The sequence below is a fragment of the Sus scrofa genome, chromosome 5, assembly GCF_054392235.1.
Source record: "Sus scrofa isolate SSC_HxYL_T2T_F1_AM1 chromosome 5, Sscrofa_HxYL_maternal_Yorkshire_Landrace_v2.0, whole genome shotgun sequence".
In the NCBI taxonomy this organism is placed as follows: Eukaryota; Metazoa; Chordata; class Mammalia; order Artiodactyla; family Suidae; genus Sus; species Sus scrofa.
Window position 1 is genome coordinate 24,229,311 of NC_139387.1, and position 26,945 is coordinate 24,256,255.

Consider the following 26,945-nt stretch of genomic DNA (forward strand, 5'->3'; position numbering starts at 1 on the left):
ATATCTGAGTCCACTGAAACTTTCAGTTTCATCCTTGGGACTATCAGGATTACACAGTCAACTAAAGCCATTATTACCTTCCATTAGAGTAAGTACATTCTTCTTTGCTAATTTCTGTTTTTAACTTCATTCAACATTCTAGTCTCTTTTTTTTTTTTTTTTTTTGTTGTTGTTGTTGTTGTTGTTGTTGTTGTTGTTGTTGTTGTTGTTGTTGCTATTTCTTGGGCCGCTCCCGCGGCATATGGAGGTTCCCAGGCTAGGGGTTGAATTGGAGCTGTAGCCACCGGCCTACGCCAGAGCCACAGCAACGCGGGATCCGAGTCGCGTCTGCAACCTACACCACAGCTCACGGCAACGCCGGATCGTTAACCCACTGAGCAAGGGCAGGGACCGAACCCGCAACCTCATGGTTCCTAGTCGGATTCGTTAACCACTGCGCCACGACGGGAACTCCAACATTCTAGTCTCTTGATCTCAGCAAAATATCAGACTTATCTACTTAAAAATCTGAGATGTCAATAAATTAATTTAGATATCTCTGAAAAAGGAAATAGTCATGTATAATGTTGCTAATTACTAGAGGAAAAAAAGTTGAAGGAGTTAGACTCGTAAATATTTATCACATTATCGATAGAGATCAATAGAGTTACATGTTCATTCTTTTTATTCTTAGTACCTACAGCAGAGCCAGCCATATCCTAGCTTCTCAATAAATATGTTTTGAATGAATTCACAGAAATTAGTAAGAGAGTAGATCTTAAAAGTTCTCATCACAACTGGCATCCACGAAGACACGGGTTCGATCCCTGGCCTCGCTCAGTGGGTTAAGCAAGCTGTGGTTGTAGGTCACAGACGCTGCTCAGATCCCGTGTGGCTGTGGCTGTGGTGTAGGCCGGTGGCTACTGCTCCAATTGGACTACTTGCCTTGGAACCTCCATATGGCACAGGCATGGCCCTAAAAAAAAGACAGAAAAAAAAAAGGCAAAATAAAAAGAAATATCCAAATGGTAATGAAGCATATGAAAATGAGATATGACTGCAGACACACACAGGGATCCACACACAGCTGCAATGAGATGTGCAGTTCTTACACACTACCCACAGGAATGTAAAGGGTAATTCACTTTGTAAAATACAGCACATGACTAGCAATTAAAATCTAAAGTATATTATCACCAGAAATGTATGCCTATGTAAGCAAAAATTATGTAAAATATCTTCACACTGATACTACTGAAAATTAGCAAGATCTGGCAACTTGAATGTATACCACCAGCAATACAAATAAACTTTGGCATGTTTATACATTGAGTCAATATACAGCATTAAAAAGAACAAACTATTGCTATATCCTAAAAGTTTTTGGATGTCAAAAACTCTTCCAAAAAATTGCACAAAAGAAGAGGGATACAAAGCCATAGCGTATTAATTCTTTTAGATCAAAACTCAAAAACAAGTATATAGAATAATAGAAGATATAATAGTGGCTACCTTTAGTAGAATCCTGACTGACAGAGGGTAAAAGAGAGGTCACTTGATTGGTGGTAATTTTCTATCTCTTTCTCTGGGTAGCAGTTAATTTGGCTGTATATATCTAGAAAGATTAGTTAACCAGTATAACTTAATTTTTTGCCCTCACTACACTTTTATGTGTCATAAATTCTATATCAAGATCTTATTAAAGTGAAACCGAGAAATTTCCAGGAAGACAGAATCTAAATGAATTCATCACCAGTATGCCTACACTAAAATAATAATAATAATAGAGTGCTTTTTATAACTAAGAAATATAATGATGTGTAATCTTGAAGATGCCATGAGTAATAACAACACTGTTTGAGAGAATAAATTGGAAACTTAAATACATATTATCTGCAAAAATAAAAATACCTTTCAGATAAATGGAGATTTTTTTTAAAAACACCAAATATTTCTGTAAAATTAATATTTTTGCCAAAACTACTAAAAAGTTTTAGTTTTTTAATAAATTGTATGTGAGAATAAAGAAAGTGTCATAATATATTTATTGTTTTATTACCACTTCAGAATCGTTTGGCCAATTTAGACTCATATCTTTTAAGTCCTTGAAGGAGTTAATCCAACTTAGAAAGTACCAATGCAGGCTTTAGTTTTTTAAAAAAAAATCCAAATTCTATCCAAACATCAACTACACTCTACTTAAAAATAAAGGTGATGGACGCATACATTACTTTCGTTGTGGTTAGGGTTTCACAGAGGTAGGCATAGGTACAAACTCAGAGCACTTTCTACATTATATATGTGTGGTTTTGTATATCAATTATGTGTCCCACATAATTGATATACAAAAAAGAATAAGTAGGATTAAAACTTGGAGGGGAGGATTTTGTCATCTTTATAAATTTAATGCACAAGGGCTCTAGAATTTTATTTCACAAATTAACATTCTAGAACTATTTTCTAAGACCTCTGAGCCTGTATATTATAAGAACCTATGTATTGTAAGATTTTTAGCTATCTAACGTTAGAGTAATCTCTAAGATATGAAGTTTTATTACCTGAGTATCTAAGTGTCATTTGATCTTAGATGGCTTGTGTTAGACAGCATATCTAAGTACTTGGTACTGGGAAAATATTAGGAGGTAAATTTTCAGTTACAGGTTTAGGGGGGCCATTCAGCGGTGTCTTTTTAGGAGTTCCCTAGTGACACAGAGGGTCAAGGATCTGCCATTGACAGTTATGGCTCAGGCGGCTGCTCTGGTGTGGCTGTGACTCCTGGTGCTAGAACTTTCACATGTCTTGCACGTGGCCAAAAAGAAAAGAAAAGAAAAAGAAAACTGGAAAAGTGGATGTTGTTCTCTCTTAAAGAGAACTAATCTTCTCTCTTGAGTGATATAGCCATATGCTATGATAACCACAGGGTTAAAATTCAGCTGATTTGGCTTATAAAAAAATACTAAGAATGTTGTAAATAATAGGAAGAAATATATAGTCGCTACTCTTCATATTCTCTCCAAGTGGAGGAGCACTCTATTACAGACTAATTCCAAAATAGTTAAAAAATACTTGATTTGTGCAATTTTTCAATGAATACAGCAAAATTTAACTAATTTTGACTCATTCGAACAATGAAACCAAGATCTATAGTATTAAATTAAATTTTTTAATTATTTAAAAATCTATAGAGAAAATATATAATCTATAATTAAATAATTTTAGATGAACCTATTTATAATTAGATTGTAAAGACAAGCAGGCACTCTCCTGCTTTATTTCTAAGATGTGTACATTTTTTCAATAATCTATTTGTGCAGTCTCCTAAGTTCCCTCCTCCCTATCCTTTCCCCTGATGGATGCATTCTGAACAAGGATATGATATATTAGATGCATCCTGTCATGAGACATGTTTCTACAATATTTTCTTAGCCTCTTTGCTGAAAACTCCATCTTGTCCTGCTTTACTTTACCCCATCTTCCTGCCTGAAAAACAGTCACAGTGCTGGTAAATGACTTAAGCTTAAAAACAAAGACCTGAAGGTATAAGTTATTCATAGAGTCAGCTGAATGAGGACATAACATGTTGGTGTAGGCACGCTGGACCTGTGCAGATAGGCACACTGTTTGCACAGCATGATATGTCCTCTAAAGAATAAGAGGAAGATGAGCCTCATGGCCCCAAGGCATTTATGAGGGGTCGTCAGCAGGATATGCATTAGCAAGGAGAACCAAGGTGCAAACCTAGGCACACCAGGTTGCTGCAGATAGGCACACCTTCTGCAGAAGCACAATGGTGATTCTCTAGATGGTATGCATAGATAGCTGACACCAAGCTTCCTCAATGCTAATGATTGTTAAATGACTAAAAGTCAGAATAAAAGCTTAATCAGCTACCGCCTATGTGACCTTTAACATAATTTTTAAAAAACCTATATCCTGCACCTACAACCCCCTCCTCACTTGACGTCATCCTAAAGAGCACAATAAAAGCTGTGTGGTTTCTTGACGTGGGGCTCTTGGTCCCTGAGACCTTGACTCCCCTGGTTCCCACCTTTCATTAAGATAAATGTCTCTGTGTCTTGTTTTATCTTAACTTTTTCCTTAAGGTTCACAGCACCTGTTCTTCAGCCCTAACCTGCTGAGCAGGTCTCAGCAGCATCCTATTCCCTTTCCTCTTTTATGCTGGCTTTTCTACAGACAGACTTCAAACTGCTTAAAATCTTGCAGTAAAAGGGTCTGTCCAAGGTGCTGGAGTGGATCTGGATTTCTAGCACTGCCTGACTGAAAGCTATGACTAAATCAAGATACTCTTATTGGGATGTTCAAAGCCATGTTTTCAATAACCCTGGAATAAAATTCGTACTTTAATTCACATTTACTTGCCTACTTTCTCTCTCTAGTTGACTCAGAACTCAAGCAAGGAATCAAGGTGGAATTCCTTCAGGTCCCATGATCCATGGGTCCCAATGAGAGACCAAAACACTTCTGTGTTTGTGTTATTACCCACTGGAAGTACAGTGTGACAACATATCTCAAAATTCTAAAATGTAAATGGCTTTTGCCTCAGGAATTCCTCCTCTGATAATATAAATGAAGAAACAACGGATGCTCATATAAAATATTTAACATACAGTTTTACAAGTTCAATATGAGAAACTTCATTAAATAATGCTTTATCCATAAAGAATATAATGCAGAAAAATTATGATGCAAACCTATATTTTCACCATGTAAATATTTAGTTATTGGCTTAGTAACTATATATGTTCATGTATATATGTATATATATATATATACATATATACACAAATGTCCAACATATGTGTATTTACATATTTTTTCCAATTGAAAAAATAGACAAGGACGAGGTAGCTATTAATAAAGGAATTTCACTCCTCATGACTTCTATTTCACCAATGCTGAATCCATTTATTTACACACTGAGAAACAAGCAAGTGAAGCAAGCTTTTCTTGACTTGATTAAAAAAACTGCACTCCTCTCAAAGATGTAAAGGGAAACCAAGTCAATGAATCCAAATCAAAGGAAGGATGGAGAGGCACAAAAACTTGACGTTTCTGATACTATTCATTCTCTTATATCATTTATTCTCCAGTCATAATGACATGATCTCTTCTGTTTAAACTCACTTACTGTGAACTTTACTCCACTGTTTACTCTTCATTAAAACTAAACTCTGGATGATGATGTTAACTCTCACTCTCTGGCAGAAATTGCTGTTTGCCAATCCTCTTGGTTGTTATCCCTGGAATCACAGTGGACCACATTTCTCTGCCATCCTGTTAGGTGTGGCTATGCTGCCTATGTCGTAGCTCACAGAAAGGATGTGGAAGTGATGCTCACCATTTCCAGACCTGCCCCATCAGAACACCCAATATGTGGTCCACTCTCCATGTTTCCTCACCTACCTGCCAGATGCTCACATTTAAATGACCTTGTGAGCTCACAGTGATGATGAATGAGTCTGGTTTTCCCCATCCTAGCTGTAAGTTTCACCCAAAGGATGGGCAGTCACAGCAAGCTTGGTAATGCTTCTCCTCTACCCCACCTGCAGGGAGTTGTCATAGGATTCAACAGGTAATGTGTCACAGAAGTGCTCCTGCCACTTAGTAAGGGGGCCATATTCACAGCCAGTTCTAGTTTGGCTGCATGGGCGAAACTGTGACCCACCTGAAGTATCGCTACAAGTATATGGTGTTAAATTTAATGATGTGGATACTATGGCTTGACCCTTGGCATTCTCCTCCCTGGACATGCATAAATTCAAATCTGACCCAACAAACCATATGAGGAAAAATAATATTGAAAACAATATACACTAAGTGAAGATGCAATATCTCCACCTTCTTTCGTATCTTCTGGTCCTATAAAACACTCCAGGACCATTACTTCCTTCCATTTTATTGTGAGGACGTGATTATTTAAATAAAAGTTAACCCTTTCAACGTTTGCCAACCACTCCTTCTGAAGAACCAGTGTTTAAACTGCCCCTTCCAATTTTCAATGAGTCCACTTGCAATGAAGACATTATAGAATATAATACTACACAATACTTTTTCTTGATGCTTTATGATCACTGATAGCAGTGAAGTATGTAACTTTATCAGAAGAAATATGTTCAAAATATCCTCAAGGGTTTGTGCGAGTAGATGTTGGTCCCTCAGCCAATCTCTTTTAGACTCCAGACACTTAACTGAGAGACTAAACTTAGCCCCCTGTACAGATATTTACTAGTCACAATCTTCCAGCTAAAATAAATTGAATCAATCTGAATGAGCATTTCAAGATGGGCAGGTGTAGCTAAAGTGACATTCTCGCACCCTGCAATGGATATTTCACCATCAATTATTCAGCGAATCTTAATAATTCATCTTCTTTCATATTATTCTCCAAAAATTGTCTGAACAACTTACTGATTTATCCAACTATCATTTCTGACCCCATCTTTTCACTTCTTCCCTTTGACTACCCCTCTTTGGACAACAATCCTTTTACTTATTTATTTATTCATTCATTTATTTATTTTTGTCTTTTCCGGGCCACACCAGTGCCATATGGAGGTTCCCATGCTAGGGATCGAATCAGAGCTACAGCTGTGGGCCTACACCACAGCCACAGCAATGCAGGATCGAAGCCACATCTGTGACCTATACCACAGCTTATGGCAATGCTGGATCCTTAACCCACTGAGGAAGGCCTGTATTGCTATGAAACTCCTGCTTTTGTGGCATCCCACAGATTTTGAATGGTTATGTTTCACTGCTCCTTTGTCTCAAGGTATTTTTTAATTTCCCTTTTCATTTCCTCATGGACCCATTGGGTTTTTGACTGGTTATGTTTTCACTGCTGCTTTGTCTCAGGGTATTTTTTAATTTCCCTTGTCATTTCCTCATGGACCCATTGGTTTTTTAGTACCACGTTATTTTGTCTCCACATAGTCAGTTTTTTCTCCCCTTCCCCCATGGTTGACTTCTAGTTTTATGCCATTGTGGTCAGAGAAGATGCTTGAAGTAATTTTTATACTTTTAAATTTGCTGAGGTTAATCTGTGCCCCATTATGTGGTCAATACTAGAGAATGTCCCCTGTGCACTTGAAAAGAATGTATATCCGGCGGGGGTGGGGGTTGAATGTAATGCCATGAAAATATCAATTGTGTCTAACTGTTCTATCATGTCATTTAGGATCTCCGTTGACTTGCTGATTTTCTAAGAGGATCTTTCCATTGATGTGAGTGGGGTGTTAAAGTCTCCTACTAGTATTGTATTTCCATCAATTTTTCCTTTTATGTATGTTAGTATTTTTGTATGTATTTGGGTGCTCCTACGTTAGGAGCATATATATTGATGGATGTAATATCCCCTTCTTGAATTGATCTTTTTATCATTAAATAGTGTCCTTTTTTAAGATTTTTACTTTTTCTATTATAGTTGATTTAAAATGTTCTATCAATTTCTGCTCTACAGCAAAGTTACCCAGTCATATGTGTATGTGTGTGTGTATGCATTCTTTTTCTCACATTATCCTTCATCATGTTCTATCACAAGTGACTAGATATAGTTCCCTGTGCCATAGACAGGAAAATAGTGGCCTTCTTCATCTTTCTCTATGGCCTTTGTTTTTAATGTCAATTTTGTCTGATATGAGTATTGCAACTCCCATATTCCTATCATTTCCATTTGCATGAAATGTCTTTTTCCACGCCCTTACTTTAAGTTTATATGTGTCCTTTGCCCTAAGGTGATGTCTTGCAAGGAGCATGTTGTAGGCTCTTGTTTTTTTATCCAATTGTGCCATTCTATCAAAGGGCACACCAGCAGCATATGGAAGGGCCCAGGCAAGGGTTGGAATTGGAGCTGCAGCTGTAGACCTATGCCACAGTCACAGCAACACCAGGTCTGAGCCACACCTACAACTTACACTGTAGTCTGTGGCAACACCAGATCATTAACCCACTGACCCAGGCCAGGGATCAAACATTTCACTATTTCTTTTAGAATGGGTTTATTATTGCTGTGTTCTTTTAGTTTGTGTTTGTCAGAGAAATTTTCTATTTCTCCTTCTACTTTAAATGATAATCTTGCTTGGTAGAGTATTCTAGGCTACTAATTTTTCCCTTTTAGAACTTTGAATTTATCTTGCCACTCTCTTCTGGCCTGTAGCATTTCTGTAGAGAAGTTAGCTGATAGCCTTATGGGGTTTCCCTTACAATTAATGCTTTGTTTTTCTCTTGCTGCTTTAGAAGCATCTCCTTATCTATAACTTTTGCCATTATAATATGTCTTGGCGTGGGTCTGTTTGGGTTCAACTTGTTTGGAGCCCTCTGTGCTTCCTGTACCTTGATATCTATTTCCTTTAAATTTGGAAAGATTTCAGCCATAATTTCTTCAAATATATTTATCCCCTTTTCTTTTTCATCTTCTTCTGGAATCCCTATTATGCACAGATTGGCCCACTTTATTCAATTCTCTACATCTCTTAAATTGCTTTCATAATTTTTGGTTCCTTTCTAAAGTAAGCTGCATTACTGTTGATATCTTTTCCTAATTCATTCAGTATTTCCATGCTTATATTTTACTTATTCTGTGAGTTCAGGGGAAATAATTACCTATTGTAGTCTTGGAGGACTATTTATGTGGGAAAACCCCCTGGGTAGCTTGTGAGGGCTAACTTTTTTTTTCGGCAGGAGGGCTGCCTTTGGTTTGGATGCGGTCTGTCTCTTTCCTCGGTGTGTGCAGGCTATTATTTCCTTGACAGGACGTGTACTGGTGTACAGCCTGTGCTTCTCCCAGGAAGATGGGGGAAATGGGAAGGGCCTGTAGATAGCACTTGGTCCTGGCAGTAGCAAGGACCCTTAGGAGGTATGGGTGGTGCTCAGGGACAGTGGTAATAACAGAAAGGCTGTGGAAAACCTAGACTCTGCTCATGAGGAGCTCATACAGGCTTGTTTACTCCCAAAGCAGGAAGGAGAGGACATACTGACACTGCACACATGACTGGCTGGCTTCCCAAGACTGTCCATGCATACACTCCAACCTCAGCTGAGCTACTGCTCCGGACCCACTAGCTTCATGACACAGCTCCACATTGGGTGAGGGCTGGCATAGCTCAGCTGTGAGACACAAAAGCAGCTCAGACCAGAAATGACCTCAAACCATACAGGAGCAGTCACTACTGGTGCTTCCATAAGCAGCCCATCAGAGCAGTCCAGGATCCTGATTCCGGTGCAAGGCCACAGTCTATACCCTGACCTTCGCTGAGTGTGCCAATCAGCCCCACTTGATGCAGCACTGCTCCACCTCTGAGATGAAGGTGCTGGTGCTGGAAGGGGGGAAGAACACAATCTTAAAGGGAAAGGTGCCAGCTTGAACCCAACTCTCAGGCCTTCTACTCCAGCAACCTGGGACATGACCAAGTCCCCAAAAGGGAGGTATTGGCCATCAAGCAGAAGAGAAACCCTAACTCACACCTGGTTCTAGATCTAGCCTCTCCTTCTCCAGCCACACCTCCTATAAAGTTAAGACAGGGTCATTAGAATGGGCTCCATTCCAATATGACAGATGTTCTTATAAAAAGGGTTGATTTTCATGCAGAGACAGACACAAGTAATGACAAGATGATGTGACGAAAGAGACACAGAGGAAGAAGATGGCCATGTGATAATGAAGGCAGAAACTAGATTGTCAAATCTGCAGATGGAACACCAAGAAAACTGATTGCACCAGGAGCTAGGAGAGAGGCGTGGAAGAGATTCTTCCTCTGAGCCCTCAGAAAGAAGGAACCAACCTACCAACATCTTGATTTGGGAATTCTAGCACCCAGAACTATTAGAGGATATATTTTGGTTGTTTTACTCCCCTACTGTTACATTGTTATGGAAGCACTAGCAAAACTAATAGAGCACTTAACAACAGAACTTTAAAAATAATGAAAAACAGACAGATCTACAATTACAGGTGAAAACCTAAATATTCCTCACTTGAAAATAGAACTGCAAGATAGAAAACCAGGAAGGATATTAAATATTCCGATAATCCACCAACCAACTGGAAATAACTGACATTTACAGAATACTCTATATAATGACAGACTCCATGGGGAAGTATCTGGGCAGGTCTGAGACAGATGCAGGAATTTAGAAGAGAACCAGAGAAAAGCATACCTTAGCTATGTATATAAGCATGCACACATTTCCAGATGAACCCTGAACCATATACTCAAGGCTCAAAAAACAACAAAAAGAAAAAGCTTTAGTGAAGGCATAAAATACTAAACTGAGTGTTCAGACGAAACTACAGAGGCAATACTGAGCTTGAATTTAGGGTTTAATGCCAGCTTCAAAAAAAAAAGGCATTCACATCTCCCAGGTGAATATGACAGAATCCAAAGCTTAGGCAGGGTCATGATCACAGTCTACAGATACAATCCAAATTACTAGATACACAAAGAATGGGTAAGAGACAATCACCTGTGGAAATGTCAATCTGCAGTGCCAAGTCCAAGATAACTCAGACATTAGTAGAATTACACAAGGACTTTAAAAATCAATCTACATAACTGCTTTTTGAGATAAAGAAACGTAGTGAAAAGTTAAGATTGCTCAGAAGAGAAAGAAAAAGTACAAATTATTAAAAGGAAATTCTTAAATATGAAAAAGACACTTCTGAAAAAAGTCATAATATGGGCTTAATTGCAGAATAGAAATTATAGGTGAAAAAGGCAGTAATTTTGAAATTAGAACTGAATTGTTATCATTATAAGAGAGAAATAGTTTTTTATTTTTATTTTTACAACCGCACTGCAGTATTTGGAAGTTTCCAGGCTAGGGGTCAAATCAGAGCCACAGCTGATGGCCTATGCCATAGCCACAGCAATACCAGATCCAAGCCATATCTGTGATCTACACCACAGCTCAGGGCAATGCCAGATCCTTAAATCCGGGGCCAGGGATTGAAACCACATCCTCATGAATACTAGTTAGGCTTGTTACCACTGAGCCACAATGGTAACTCCAAAATATTTTTTACTTTACGAACATTCTAGGACCTATGGTACAACCTATGGTTAAAGTCTATCATATGTGTAATTTGAATCCCAGAAAAATAGCAAGGAGGGGCAGGACAAAAAATAGGGAATTTGTGGCTAGAAACCTCCCAAATATTGGGAAAGAAATCTGTGTATTTAAGAAACTCACGGAACCCAATAAAAATGCTACTCAAAGAAAACTACACATAGAGAGCAGGATCAAGATGGCAGAGGAGTAAGACGTGCTGTTCACCTTCTCCCACAAACACATAAAAATAAACCATCTAAATGTAGAAAAATTCACAAAGAACATCTACTGAACACTGGCAGAAGACATTAAACCTCCAAAAAGGGCAAGAAACCCTCCACATAACTGGGTACAACAAAGGGAAAAAAGAGAGAGAGATAGAGAAAAGAAATGAGGATGGGACTAGCATTCCTGAGAGGGAGTCGTTAATGAGGAAAGGAACCCACAGCCTGGGAAGCCACCTTACTGACAGGGAGATCCGCCGACACAGAGGGACCTCAAAGTTGCAGTGAAAAGTGCAGCAGCTGGACTGAGAAGGGCAAAGGAGAGTGAGAGCCACACAGACCACTGGTACAACCTCCCCTGGACCCCAGAGCCTGAGACATTCGGGTGGGGGCTGGGCACTGAAACCCAGGTTCCAGAGGTCAGTTCTGAGGAGAGGACTATGCGTGGCGGTGTGGGGACAGCCTGAGGGGCTCAGGAACAGTGCACTGCAGGCGGGGGAGCCAAGCACCTCAGCCGAGCGAACCAAGGAGGAGGTCCAGACCTGCAGGAGAAGCAGGGTGACACTGTAGGGGAGGGAGAGAGAAGGAGGGGATGACCACCAAAGGAATAAATTTCCCTGTACACGTGCAGACTCACAGAGGGCAGGGTGCCTCTGGTGCAGGCTACAAGTTGTAGGGCACCACTTGCACAGGCTATAGGTGACAGGGCACCTCTTGTGTGGGCTACAGGTAGCCAGGCACCTCTTGCTCAGGCTAAAGGGGAGGAGGCAAATGTGATGTGGCAACTTTTGTGTGATCCACAGGCAGTGGGAGCAAACCACAGAGGTCATCTCGGGCCTGCCATCACTAGGGGTCTGTGAACAGGCACCACCTGTGGCCCAATGCATCTCAAGTTTGGCAAAGAACAGGGCACCATAACTGATCACCAACCACTGCTGCTCTCACTCCCCTAGGAATACACATGCCCTAATGCTGCCACTGCCAAGTGCTCCAGGCACCACCTAAAGCTGCATGATCAACTGTGATTTCCCAGGGTCATGCACCTAGGAGCAGCCTGCCCACCTTACTCAGGTCCTTGCCACTGTAAAGGACACAGCAACCAGGCACTAGCTACTAGCCCTGCCCAATGCCTCCATCTCCCTGGAATCATGCATGGCATCCTGAAAATAAAAAGTAAGCTCTCGCAAAATAGCCAGGGGTGCTCACACATATACATAACCCTCCAAGACTACAGTAGTGGTTTTCCATAAACTCACAGAGTAAGAAAAATATAAGCAAAATGAAGAAGCTCAGAAAAAATTCCCAGTTAAAAGAATTGGAGAATTCACCTGAAAGAACTAACAATGACACAGACCACTGCATTCTAACAAACACTAAGTTCAAAAAGGAGACAGTGAAAATACCAAAGGAATTAAAAGCAGATATGAACAGTAATGCAGATTACCTTAGAAAGGAACTAGAAAATCAAAGGAGGAGCCAAGAAAAATTAGAAAATTCATTTGCAGAGAAGCAAACTGACTTAAAGGCACTGAAGAGCAGATGAAGAATGAAGAGGAAAAATTAGAGACTTGGAAGATAAAATAATGTACATCACTCAATCAGGACAGCAGACAGAAAACCAAAGGAAAAAAACATGAAAGCATACAAGAGATGTACGGGATAATATAAAGGAAGCCAAACTATGTATAATTAAGATTTCAGAAGGAGAAGGATAAGGAATGGGGACTTAAAATATATTTGAAGAACTTATGTCTTAAAACTTTCCAAATCTAAAGAAGATAGATATCAAGATACAGGAAGCACAGAGGGCCCCAAACAAATTGGCCCCAAACAGGCCCACACAAAGACATATTATAACAAAAATGGCAAACGTTAAAGAGAAAGAGAGGATTCTAAAGGCAGCAAGAGAAACACAAAGTGTTAATTATAAGGGAACTGCCATAAGGCTATCAGCTGATTTCTCTTCAGAAACTCTACAGGCCAGCAGAGAGGGGCAAGATATATTCAAAGTTCTAAAGTGGAAAAAATTGCAGCCTAGGATACTCTACCCAGCAAGAAGATCATTTAAAGTAAAAGGAGAAATAAAGAATTTCTCCAACAAAAGCTAAAAGAGGACAGCAATACTAAGCCCATTCTACAAGAAATACTGAAGGGGCTTCTCTAAAATAAAAAAAAAAAAGGAAGAATAAATAGGATGGAGAAAATCACAATTGGAAAGTAATCACTTATTAAATATGCCAGTATACAGATCTAAAAGGAAAAAAGAAAAACCTCTTGTAAAAGTGATGACAAACACAAGAAATAGCAAAAGGACAAACACAAAGATGTTTAAAAAAAGGACTTAAAAAATCATAGAATGAGGGGAAGGAAAGTAAGAAGATCTAGACTCTTTTTTTCAATAATATGGTTAAACCATATGACTAGCAGGCTAAAGCAAACAGATATAGGAAGGGGTTAACATACTTTTTAACCCCCTTTTGAAACTGCCATTTTTAAAACAGGGCAACCACAAATCAAACCCAAACTTTACATTCACAAAAACTAAAAAGTACACAAGCATAAAATAAATGGAAATCATCCAACCAAAAACAGAAGGGAACAAAGGAGAAACATAAAACCAACTGGAAAACAAGGTTTAAAATGACAATAAACACGTATTTATCAATAATTACCTTACATGCCAATGGACTAAATATTCCAATCAAAAGACAAAGATTGGCAGATTGGATCAAAAAGCAAGAGCCTACAATATGCTGTCTACAAGAGACTCACCTTAAGGCAAAGGATACATACAAATTGAAAGTGAAGGGATTGGAAAAAATATTTCATGCCAATGGATAAGACAGGAAAGCAGGTGTTGCAATACTCATATCAGACAAAATAGATTCTAAAACAAAGCCTATCAAGAAAGACAAAGAAGGACACTATTTAATGATAAAAGGATTCATTCAAGAAGAGGATATTATAATGATCAATATATGCCCCTAATATAGGAGCACCCAGATACATACAACAAATACTAAAAGACTTAAAGGAGAAATTATGGGAATACAATAATAGTAGGAGACCTTAAAACACCACTCACGTCAATGGACAGATCCTCTAGACAGAAAATCAATTAGGCAACAGAGATCCTAAATGACACAGTAGAATATTCACACTTAATTGACAGTTTCAGGACATTACATCCAAAAAAAATTAGAATAAACATTCTTCTTAAGTGCACATGGAACATTATCAAGGACCGACCACATACTGGGGCAAAAAACTAACTTCAACAAATTTTAAGAGTACAGAAATTAGTTCAAGCATCTTCTCTGACCATGAAATGGCATGAAATCAGATATCAACCACAGGAAAAGAAATGAGAAAAAACTGACTATATAGAAACTGAAAACCATGCTACTAAAAAACCAATGGGCCATGAGGAAATCAGGACAGAAATTTAAAAATATCTTGAGACAAACAATAATGAAGATACAACCATTAAAAATCTATGGGATGCCGCAAAAGCAGTGCTTAGAGGGAAATTCATAGTGATACAGGCGTTCCTCAAAAACAAAGAAAAATCTCAAATTGACAATTTAACCCACCACTGAAATTATTTACATAAAGAGGAACCAAAAAATCTAAAGTCAGCAGGGGGAAGGAAATCATAAAGATAAGAGAGAAAATCAATAAAATAGAGATTCAAAAAAAAATAGAAAAAAAATCAATAAAACCAAGAGCAGGCTCTTTGAAAAGGTAAACAAAATTGACAGACCTCTGGACAGACTCACCAAGAAGAGGAGAAAAAAAAAACCAAACGAACAAAAGAAATGAAAAAGAACTATCAATGGATACTGCAGGAATACAAAAAAAAAAAACATAAGAAAATACTATGAACAATTATATGCCAACAAATTTGACAACCTAGAAGAAATGGACAACTTTTCGAGACTTACAGCTCACCAAAACAGAATCAAGAAGAAACAGATCAGCTGAACAGACTGATCACTAGAAATGAAATTGAATATGTAATAAAAACACTCTGTACAAACAAAACTCCACCACCAAATGGCTTCGCAGTGATTCTACCAAACATACAAAGAGGAACTTAGACCCATCCTCCTTAAACTTTTCCAAAAGGCTGAAGAAGAAGGAACACCCCCAAAGACATTCTATGATGCCACCATCACCCTCATTCCAAAACCAGACAAAGATACCACCAAAAAATAAAACCATAAGCCAATATCTTTGATAAATATAGATGCAAAAATTCTCAACAAAATTTTAGCCATCCAAATCCAATAACATATCAAAAAGATCATACACCATGACCAAGTGGGATGCGTCCCAGGTTCACAAGGATTGTTCAACATAGGCAAATCAATCCACGTCATACACCACATTAACAAAAGAAAAGTCAAACACCACATGACCATCACACTAGGTGCAGAAAAAGCATTTGACAAAGTCCAACATCCATTCATGATAAAACCCTTACAAAAGTGGGTAGAGAGGGAACATACCATAACCAAAGCCATTTTGTACAAACCCACAGCCAACATAATACTTCAATGGAGAAAAGCTGAAAGCCTTCCACTAAAATCTGCAACAACATAAGGATGCTCACTCTCACCACTTTTATTCAACATAGTTTTAGAAGTCCTAGCCACAGTAATCTGACAAAAAAAAAAAAAAGAAAGAAAGAAAACATATCCAAATTAGAGAAGAGGTAAAAGTTTCACTGTATGCAGATGACATGATAGTAAATATAGAAAACCATAAGGACTCCACACAAAAACTGCTCAAACTGATCAATGAATTCAGCAGAGTAGGAGGATACAACATTAACATTCAGAAATGGATTGCATTTCTGTACACAAACAATGAAATCTTAGAAAGGGAATACAAAAATGCAATACCTTTAAAATACGCCCCCAAAATTAAATACTTAGGAGTAAACCTGACTAAGGATGTGAAAGACTTATATGCTGAGGCTATAAAACACTAATCAAACATTAATCACAGATTCAATGTGAGCCCTATTAAACTGCCCATGACATTTTTCACAGAACTAGAATAATCTAAAAATTTATACGGAACCATAAAAAACCAAGAATTGCCAAAGCAATCTTATGGAACAAAAACCAAGCTGGAGGCATAACTCTCCCAGACTTCAGACAGTATTACAAAGCTATAGTAATCAAGACAGTGTGGTGCTGGTACCAAAACAGATATACAGACCAATGGAACAGGACAGAGAAACCAGAAAGAAACCCAGACACCTATGGTCAACTAATCTTTGACCAAGGAGGCAAGAATATAAAATGGGAAAAAGATGGCCTCTTCAGCAAATGGTGCTAGGAACACTGGACAGCTGCATGTAAATCAATGAAACTAGAACATACCCTCCCACCATGCACAAAAATAAACTCAAAATGGCTTAGACACTTAAACATAAGACAAGACACCATCAAACTCCTAGAAGAGAACATAGGCAAAACATTCTCTGACATCAACCAGAAAAATGTTTTCTTAGGTCAGACTCCCAAGGAAATAGAAATAAAAGCAAAAACAAACCAATGGGACCTAATCAAACTGACAAGTTTTGGCAGAGCAAGGAAACCATTAAAAAAAAAAAAAAAAAAAAAGATAACCTACGGAATGGGAGAAAATAGTTTTAAATGATGAAACAGACAAGAGCTTAATTTCTAAAATATACAAACAACTTACACAACTAAACGGCAAAAAAAAAAAAAAAAAAATCCAATTAAAAGATGGGCAGAAGACCTGAACAGATATTTCTCCAAAGAAGATATACGGATGGACAACGGGCACATGAAAAAATGCTCAAAATCACTAATTATTAGAGAAATATAAATCAAAATTATAAGGAGGTATCACCTCACACCAGTCAGAATGGCCATCTTTAACAAGTCAACAAATAATAAATGCTGGAGAGGGTGTGGAGAAAAGGCTACCCTCCTTCACTCTTGGTGAGAACGTAACTTGGTGCAACCACTATGGAAAACAGTATGGATGTGCTTCAGAAAAGAAAAATGGAACCACCATATGACCCAGCAATCCCATTCCTGGGCATATATCCCAACAAAACTTTCCTTGAAAAAGATACATGCACCCACATGTTCACTGCAGCACTATTCACAATAGGCAAGACATGGAAACAACCCAAATATATATCTGGGTCACTTTGCTGTAGAGCAGAAATTGATGGAACTTTGTAAATCAACTATAATAGAAAAAATTAAAATCTTACCCAAAAAAATCCTATTAACCCCCCAAAAAAGAAAAACATTCTTTTTAGTATAGACATACTAAAATCAAAGTGTAGAGAAATCATCTAAATGTGTGTTTAAAACAAATAAAAAAATATACAAGCATGAATAAATATAAAATATATGCAAACATAATGCAAAAATACATATTAACATTCTAATGTAATGGAATAAGATGATATATAAATTTAGCGATACAAAGGCCCATGATATATAAAAAAAGTATTATAAAAATCTGGGAGGTATTTCTGAAAAATACCAACAATGTTATCACTTTGCCTTTTCTTTTGATAAAATGTTTTCCTCTTTATTTTTGAATAGTTATATATTTACACTAAGCACTAATTATAAATTTTATAGGATTAATAAATCTGAAAAATCATCATTATCTTACAAATGCCTAACATAATACTGAAATACAAGAAGAGAAGTTTGCTTTTGGCCTTGAAACCTGATAGTTACTATTGCACACCTGGCCTGATTCTGATGCTGGTATTTACAGGTGGGTCTCTGAAGACATTTTCCCCAGTTCTCCCTTTGTCTTTCTATCCCCAAAGTCTATTACACAAGAGATTCATGAGTTATTTTTAAGTCAGGACCACCAAGGACATGTTTGTTTGCTTCACTTAACTGAAAATTGGGTCAATTTGTTTTCAAAAGGGAAATTCTGTTGGTTCAGAAATAAGTCCCTCTGCCAGAAGTATCAGAACAGCAATTTTCCCAACAACAGTGAGAGATGCCTACCTGGCCATTTTACCTACTGTTACCTTCGTAGTTACACAGTAAAGAAAAGAGTGCCTGGGCCAGGGGGAGGCAGGCTTTGTGTTGGAAAACTCTTCATCTTGTGTGGGTGGTGGAGGACTTGGTGAAAACTCTCCAACTGCAGAGCCCTCTGTGAGTATGAGTCCGCTTCCAAAATGAGCAGCCCACCCCCACCCCCACCTCTCTCCACCATAAGACATTCTGTCCTGAAACCTAGGATGTTATGACTATCAGAGAAGTATTTTTTTTTTTATCATTTTCTCTTCCCTTTCTGAACTCTAGAATGATGCTCTCCTCTGAGGAGTGTTCACAGCAAAATAATTGATGATTTTTATATTTTATGAAAGGTTTCAACAATTGCTTAGGAAGTATGTCTTTATAATATGAGTAGAAGTATAGGACAGGCATTGAGAAGCTGTTTTACCTATCAAATGCAGTGGAATGTTAGGGGGAACTCTTACCTGTTCTCTACCATAACCTCACCCTCATTTAAAAAAAAAAAAACTGTTTAAAATACATCAATTGTATCTCCATTGAGGGACTTATTTGCTCATGTTTAATCAGTTGGTGACCTTATCCTCTAACAGTCTTTCATATTTTAATGGAAACTCAATTTTTTCATCTCTATAGCAATATCAAGGTCAGTTAATTTCATGACAATATTCTTAAGAATGTGGAATATGAATGACTGGAGAAAACAGTGGCATCTTGGGAAGAAAAAATGCTCTCCTGAGTACATGCAAGCTGCTCGAGGCACTTGAGAGTGAGTCAGACATCTGGAGCTGTGGTGACTAGAACTGAGGGGTCATATCAGAGCTGCAGACCCCACTGGAAATGCTGGGTTATCCCTTTATGACCTTGAACCTAGTGTTGAGGTGGGGAGGCTAACTTTTAAGCATACTATTCCCTGTTCTTCCCTTATTCTGCTTTTCTATAAACTCTTTAGGCTAAACTGTGAGACTAGGCACAAAAATGGAAGCTGATATCTGCCTTTCCTAATGATTCAGAAGGAAATTTTTAAAGCAACCAGGTGAAACTCCACGTAACCATTTAACTGAAGCCTCTAAGGCAAAAGCCTTTTGATTCAACAATGTCGAAAATGACAAGGTATCCAGACAATGCCTGAAGGACAGGAAATACTTGAGTTAGCTGTTATGTAAATAGTCAGAGAGAAGTCCAAATATATTACCCTTTTTGATCCAAACAAAAAAAATTCAAATGACAATTTTTTTCACTTTAGGACTATATAGGCATGTTGCCTTTTTTGGTACTGCCAGGGAGCAAAGAATGATTTTTATGTTTTAAAGAGCTCTTTGAAAAAAAAAATGAAGGAGAATAGGCATATATATTAAATACATGCCATTCTTTTTTGGAGGGGTGCTATTTTAGGGCTGCACTCACTGGCATATGGAGGTTCCGAGACTACAGGTCAAATCAGAGCTGTAGCTCTTGCCCTACAACGTCAGATCCTTAACCCACTGAGTGAAGGCAAGGATCGAACCTGAGTCCTCATGGATGCTGGTCAGATTCATTTCCACTGAGCCAGGACGGGAACTCCATAAATATGTGCAATTCTTATATCAATTACACCTCAATAAAGCTAAAAAAAAGAATTAACTGAGCTTTTGTAGATAAAAATTGGGGACCCCCATCCCAGATTACATATTTATATTATAGAATGCAACATTCTCTCTTATGTCAAAGAGAATGGAAATTCCTCTAAACGAGATACAGACTGCTTGTTCCTAGTCCAAAGAATACATATAAAATTTATTCACTTTAAAATAAACATATTTATTGAGCTCTTAGTAAATGCTGAATAGGGTCAGCTGCTGTGGAATCTCAGGGAACAAGACTCTGAAGAGCCCAATGTCAACAAAATGACACTCACAGGTCCAGTGATAGAGACATAGGCACTATGCGCGAAAGAGGCAAAAACAAGAGGCATGTAACTCAGACAATGAAGTTTCAAGAAACTTTTTCTCAGGAAGAGACATTAAGCCCAAACTTAGTATCTGGCTAGTAACTTCCAGTGAAGGTAAAGGCGGGGTGGGAAGCTCCTAATGAACAGAGAAACAAGAAAGAGACTCCACCCAAATTATAAATATTTTGCTCTGCTTTGTGGAAAGTGACTATCCCTCTTTGCTGGACACACTCTAAAGAGCTGTTGCACAGGGAACATTCCTTTCTAAATATAGACACCTTCACCACACGCGTGTACTGTCAGTGGGTCAAAAGCCTCAAGCACCTCAGGTAGTCGATGCCACAATTTGGCTTTTAGGTGCAGGAAGAATCCATGCAATTCCGGTATTTCTAATTAGTATCAATCCACAATTTCAACTATAAACGTTAATGTCAAATAATATCTTACCTACTTATAAACAGAGTAAAATCGACATCGCCGCAAAAACACAGGTGAAGCACGGACGATCGGATTAGAGACGAAATACCAGACAAATAACAAACACATGTGAAAACTTGCCCCAACAAACCGCCCGGCACATAAAAAGTGCTCAGCAATTGCAGTCTGCTTTTCTGGTTTTCTTTCTTTCTGTTTTAGTACCAGTTGGTAAATTTTTAATTACAAAATAATTTTGTACTTACAGAAGAGTTGAAAAAATAGTGCAGCTAGTTCTTAGACATCCTTCAGCCCGCTCTCCTTAACGGCAGCACCCTGCCCAGTGCATTAACCCTAAGGAAGGAACACTATACACAAATAACTAGAAACTAAAATACACATATAAGGACCGCTCGGGGTCGCGGCCAGGCCTAGGCGGGCGGCAGACGGCGGGCGGCGGGCGGTGGGCGGCGGGCGGCGGGCGGCGGGCTGACCACCACCTCCAAAGCTGGTGCCGCCGCCGGTGCCTCCTCCTCCGCTGCAATGAGGGTCGCGCGCTCTCTGGGCGCCCCCTGTCGGATCGGCGGCTGCAGGTCCACACACAGATCTCCCGACTCCCGATCTGGTGCCGAGGGGCTGAGCTTGAGCAGCACAAGGGCCGACCTCCCTGAGGTCTGTGAGTCCCCACAGAAGCAAGGAGGGCCAGGCTTGCGACTCAGGCTTAGGGGTGGGGGTGGGGGTCTCAGAGGAGGGGAAGATTAATTGAAAAATAATTTAAATAATATTAAAATTAATTAAGTACAGACATTGCGTGGGTTTTTCCCAGTTTTTCCACTCATGTCACTTTCCTGTTGCAGGATCCAGCTCAAGTTACTACTTGGCAAGAAATCATCGTGACTCCTTGGTCTCCTCCTCCAACTTGTGTCTCATCCTGTCTTCCTCTGGCCTTCATGACCTCCAAAGTATATACAAGTGAGGTTAAATTCTTGAGGGTTTTGTTTTGTTTTTTTCTTTTGTTACCATTTGTAATCACTTCTTGACCCAATACTGCAGTAACTTGTTAATGTAATACTTATCAAACGCGATGTTCTGTTAGAGTGAAAAATGGAAGGAAAATTGGGTATTCATATAGAAACTTATAGACAAATAGCAAAACCGGAAAACATTGGGTGTTATTTGGATGACAGTTATGATACCAAAAGTAAAATAAAATGAAATAACTTCTTTGGTTATTGCAGTAAAAGCAAACATTCCAATACTGCACACATAGCCTGTATATAATGTCAAACTTAGCCATTTACTTGCATTTTATATGTACCAACACTTCCAAGTAACTTATGAGTCCATTCAACCTAATGAGTAATGAAGAATTATTAGGAGCAAAAGGACATTATAATACACAAAATCATAACACAAAGATAATCCTTTCTAATTCTATAGCTAAATACATTTCAAAGAATGAGAGGCAGAATTGAGATTAATTGAAAAATAGACATGTGAGATCATACAAGAAAGTATAAATATTGGACTGTAGTACAAACTTATGTCAGAAAAACATGATCTTGAGGAGAACTCTTATGCACATCAAAGAGCTGAGAATCCCTTAGTTTTGATAGGTCATTATCGGGTCAAAAAAGAAAATGACTATTCATTGCATTGATTGGATTTTTTTTTTTTTAAGCAATGGCCACATCCTCATAATTTCATGCAAGGACCAATGTCACTTGAGTTAGTGAGGAGTTTGAGAAGAGGTACGAGTCAGCCATGAGAAACCGTACATCATTATCTACATTCATACTTCTGGGACTGACAGGTGATCCTCAAATGCAGCTTCTCATTTTTCTATTTCTGTTTGTCTCCTACACGCTGAGTATAACTGGGAACATGACCATCATTATACTCACTTTGGTAGATTCTCGCCTTAAAACTGCCATGTACTTCTTCCTCAAACACTTCTCCTTTTTAGAAACCTTCTTCACTATCTCCTATAATGCCTGTATGGCTCAACTATTTTTTGTCATCCTTTTTGGAGCCACAGAATTTTTTCTCCTGGCCGCCATGTCCTATGACCGCTACGTGGCCATCTGCAAACCCTTACATTATGCGACCATCATGAACAGCAGAGTCTGTGGATGGCTTGTCAGCTGCTGTTGGATAGCAGGTTGGTTGGTCATATTTCCACCACTGTGCCTGGGCCTAAACCTGGAATTCTGTGACTCTAATATCATTGATCATTTTGGCTGTGATGCTTCTCCTCTGCTGAAGATATCTTGTTCAGACACACGGTTCTTAGAACAGATGGCTGTGGCCCTTGCTGTGCTGACTGACATCATGACACTTCTGTGTGTAGTCATGTCCTATACCTACATCATCAAGACCATCATAAAGTTCCCATCTGCCCAGCAAAAGATGAAGGCCTTCTCTACCTGCTCTTCTCACTTGATAGTGGTTTCTATCACCTATGGCAGTTGTATCTTCATCTATGTCAAATCTTCAGCAAAGGATGATGTCGCAATTAATAAGTGTGTGTCCATGCTCACTACTTCAGTTGCCCCCATGTTAAACCCATTTATTTATACCCTGAGGAACAAGCAAGTGAAACAAGCTTTCACAGACTTAATCAAAAGAATTTCATTGATCTCAAAGACGTAAAGGAATGTTGAAAGTCAGCATCAAATAAAAATATAAGTACAAAAAGAGTAGTTCACCTTAAAGTCATAATCTTCAACTCTTTGTTTTTTGTTTTTTAGCCACACTCGGAGCCTATGGACAGGCATTGTATCCAAGCTGCAGCTGCAACCTGTGCCACAGCTGCAGCAATGCCAGATCCTTAACCTGCTGCACCACAGCAGGAACTCCATAATCTTCAATTCTTAACTATTGTACCCTGTTCTACTGTCTGTTCATATTAAATGATTATAACACTGTTACTCCTGAATCTTGTCTCCAAAATTATCATTTCAATCCATGTTAAAATAAGCAAACTGAGTCATTTCAACTTTTGTTGAAAATAAACTTTCTCCAAGATGACATTTCATATCAAGAGAGCATGAAGTTAAACTTCCAAAAAAGGGCTTTACCTAAATTCTTACCTGGCTCTATTCAATCTTATGTTCAAAAAAAAAAAAAAAATCAAACTCTTGAATTAACAGGAAAATGGTGGAACCAGAGTATCCATTGCCTTCTTTAAAACCAAAAATCCAAAAAGTATATGTACAATTATAGTTACTCTTCTTAAGCAGGAATAAAATAATTTTTCAAATATTAATGAGTCTGAGCAAAACAAAATGGATTTTAACACTATGGGTGTAGACACCTGGAGATCCATGTCTATCTTGTAAAAGAAATTTTGAAGCCAAAAGATTTAGAGTTTCTGGATTTTCTCTAAAGTGAAAGAACACAGTCTCTACATTAATTCATCACCCAGGTGGCAGTGATCTGATAAAACCTGCTGAGACAATAAAACCATCTTTATGATGACAAAACAAGAATAGTGCTGAGATACATAATACAATGCAAGTCCTAAATATAACTAAGTTAAGCCAATAGGAACCAGCAAATTAAAGTCCTAAACATCAAGAAAATTAAACTAGAAATATACTTGTAAGCCTGGGGTTATAGACAAGGAATCCAATATGAAGTCATAATTGTTTCCTTGAAGATTATCTTCAACACTGAAAAAACATAAAGTGTGACCATCACTAATATTTCTCAAAGAAAGATTTTCTACATTTGGTTATTTTATTCCTTACAGTCTTTCACATTTTTCACTATAAACCTCAGTGGTCCAGACTGGAGTGTTTTTGACTGTCATTTCTAGACCTGTGCACAGGGTGTCAGCTCATATAAAGTTTTCTTCCCTGCATCCCCCTCTAACCCGCTTAGTCCTGTGTTTGGAACCCCTCATATATGTACCTGTCAAATGCTACAGTTAGTTCTTTTGAAATAACTAGTCATCACAAAACCAGTGGTTTAAAACTTGAGTTTCTGGGCCCACAGGGTGTTTCTGCCTATTTGAGGAGACATCATCTGATCTTAGCCGGGTTTGTTCATAGGATTGTGACTGTGGATGATTGGGTCTTGCTGTCCAGTAAGGCCTCATTCACAACTGTAGATGCTGAATGTCTCCTTACTAATATAACTGAACTCTCTTCCAGATAGTTTTATCCTCTAGTTGACACTTGGTCACATGGTAAGATCCTGGGGCTCCGGGAGAGACAGTGGAAGCACACATGGGCTCTGACGTCCTAGACACAACATCCCTTCCACCCACAGTTCAATGAGCCAAGCAGGTCACAGGACCAGTCGAGGTTCAAGGGAGAGAAATGAAATTACTTATGTGTGAATGAGTCCAGAGAGACACGTTGCAGAGGGTGTGGCTGGGGAGAGAGGTAGCCATTTTTGCTCCCCCTCTTCCACAGACACTGTGTCCCCCTTATATTTCATAATTCCGTAACATTTTCTCTCAAGTATACTATTATGTCTTTAGTGTGCTTATGATGCCCTGGGAAGCCAATGGTGATTAATGTTGCTTTTCAAATTAATCTTTAACAAATAACAGTTGAATAAATCCCATAGGAAACAATAAGAGTAATCTTGTAGAGAGGTAATATCTATAATAACTCTTAAGTGATCCGGAACCATACAGAGAGAAATAAGGTGGATGTAATTTATGTGGAATTAAAAGGAATTTGATTCTTAAGAAAGTGCTCTGAAAATTTTTTGTTTTAATTTTAAAATGTCTTTTTACATTTTTCACTCATTATAGCAGTAATAATCATATAATGAGAGCAATAAACTTTTCCACAAAAAATATATATTTGCTAATTCTCAAAGTAACTCTCCAAAGTAAATTTTTGAAGAAGGGCAAAATTGAAATTTGGTGACTCCCATTTCCTTATCATGTGTAAAATATTGATAATCATATCTCTTGATCCTTGCTATATTATAATTGTATTTAATCATTCTCATTTCCTTATTTGGTTTTTTTATTTTTCTCTTCTATCTCCATTTCCCATTGCCATTCCTCAGACCTCAATAAGGCAATCCTCTTCAATGCTTTTAAAGGTTTATTTTTATTTGTGCATTTTTTAACAAAATATGTTTGAATAGATCTAACAAAGCAATGTATTTATAGTAATTGCTGAAAAATACTATTTATTCCCAGTGGCATTTACCTCCAAGTTATATGTCCATTCCAGTATATGGTACAGCCTCCCCAGTATAATAGCAGTGTGACTTCAAGGAATCCCTTTTAAAAGTATACAAGTATTATTTTTTAAAGCATCAATTAAGACACTAATGCATAAGTCTCCAGCAAGAGTGAGAAATCCCTTTATTAATCATGACAATATTTAATTATAAAAATATAGTATTTTCATGGAAAAGGACACAATGCATTATTTAGCAATACATGATTACGCTGTGAATATATAGAAATAATCATGAACTTCTAAAACATATACAAATGCTTCAGAATAGAAATAAGGCAATACAAATTGAGAGGAAATAGAGAACATGAAGCCAGTCATATATCACCACCCCCTTAATTTTATGACAAATTAAAATTAACTCAAAATTGATTTAGGATATATGGACATTCAATCCAAGGTTATGTTTTCCCCAAGCACCACCTGTAAGTTACAGATTTAGAAGAGAAAGAGGTTTTTAAAAAATCATCCTTGGGTGATTGATTCCAAGGATGGCAAAACTCAGTGGTATCTCTTTGTACTAACTCACTATATAGTTTCTTATAATTAGTTCAAGTTTTTGTTATGGCTTGGTTATTTCATTTTTTCCCCTCTGCTTAGGTCCAAGCACAGGTTGGTTCTATAAATCTGACTTGCTCCTACGGGTTTCTTTCCTTAACAACGGGGTGTGGACAATTGATTGGTGGATTTGAATTCAGTTATGTTGTACTCTTAAGCCTGTGTAGATGCTGACTGCATAAAAATAGATGTGAAAAATTACATTTTTTTTCATTTTGAAGTTAGTAAATAATAAAAAAGATCTAGACACAGGGACTATTGAGATTTCAGTAAATCTTTCTCACTTGTGAACATCACACAAACCTCTAGACAAGTTCAGATTCTTTGCTCAAACTAGGAAGAAATTATACAGAAAAGAAATAAATCATTTTTCTGAGCAAGCACAAATTCTGAAATGATGTAAACTGAGAAAAAATAACAAAACACAAAGAGGAAAGTGTTTTGTATAAAATAGATTTTTAAAACAGCAGAAAGAAGGAACAAATTGAGAGAGTCATCAATAGCAGTAGAAGATTTCATAGACCAA

The 26,945-nt window shown here is 38.0% G+C and overlaps 2 protein-coding genes across 2 annotated transcripts in view; both read left to right on the top strand.

Moving 5' to 3' along the window:
- Nucleotides 1–26,945, top strand: part of LOC146403237 (olfactory receptor 6C3-like) — a 555,083-nt gene that overhangs the window by 349,357 nt on the left and 178,781 nt on the right. The window lies entirely within an intron of this gene.
- On the top strand, nt 21,651–25,159 carry LOC100156333 (olfactory receptor 6C2-like). The gene has a single exon (XM_084955936.1). It carries the CDS (start codon nt 22,416–22,418, stop codon nt 23,301–23,303), a length of 888 nt encoding a protein of 295 aa, XP_084812062.1. The 5' UTR covers nt 21,651–22,415; the 3' UTR covers nt 23,304–25,159.

What these genes read in the sequence shown, in the direction of transcription:
- LOC100156333 (XM_084955936.1), top strand. Translation starts at nt 22,416, where the DNA reads ATGAGAAACCGTACATCATTATCTACATTCATACTTCTGGGACTGACA.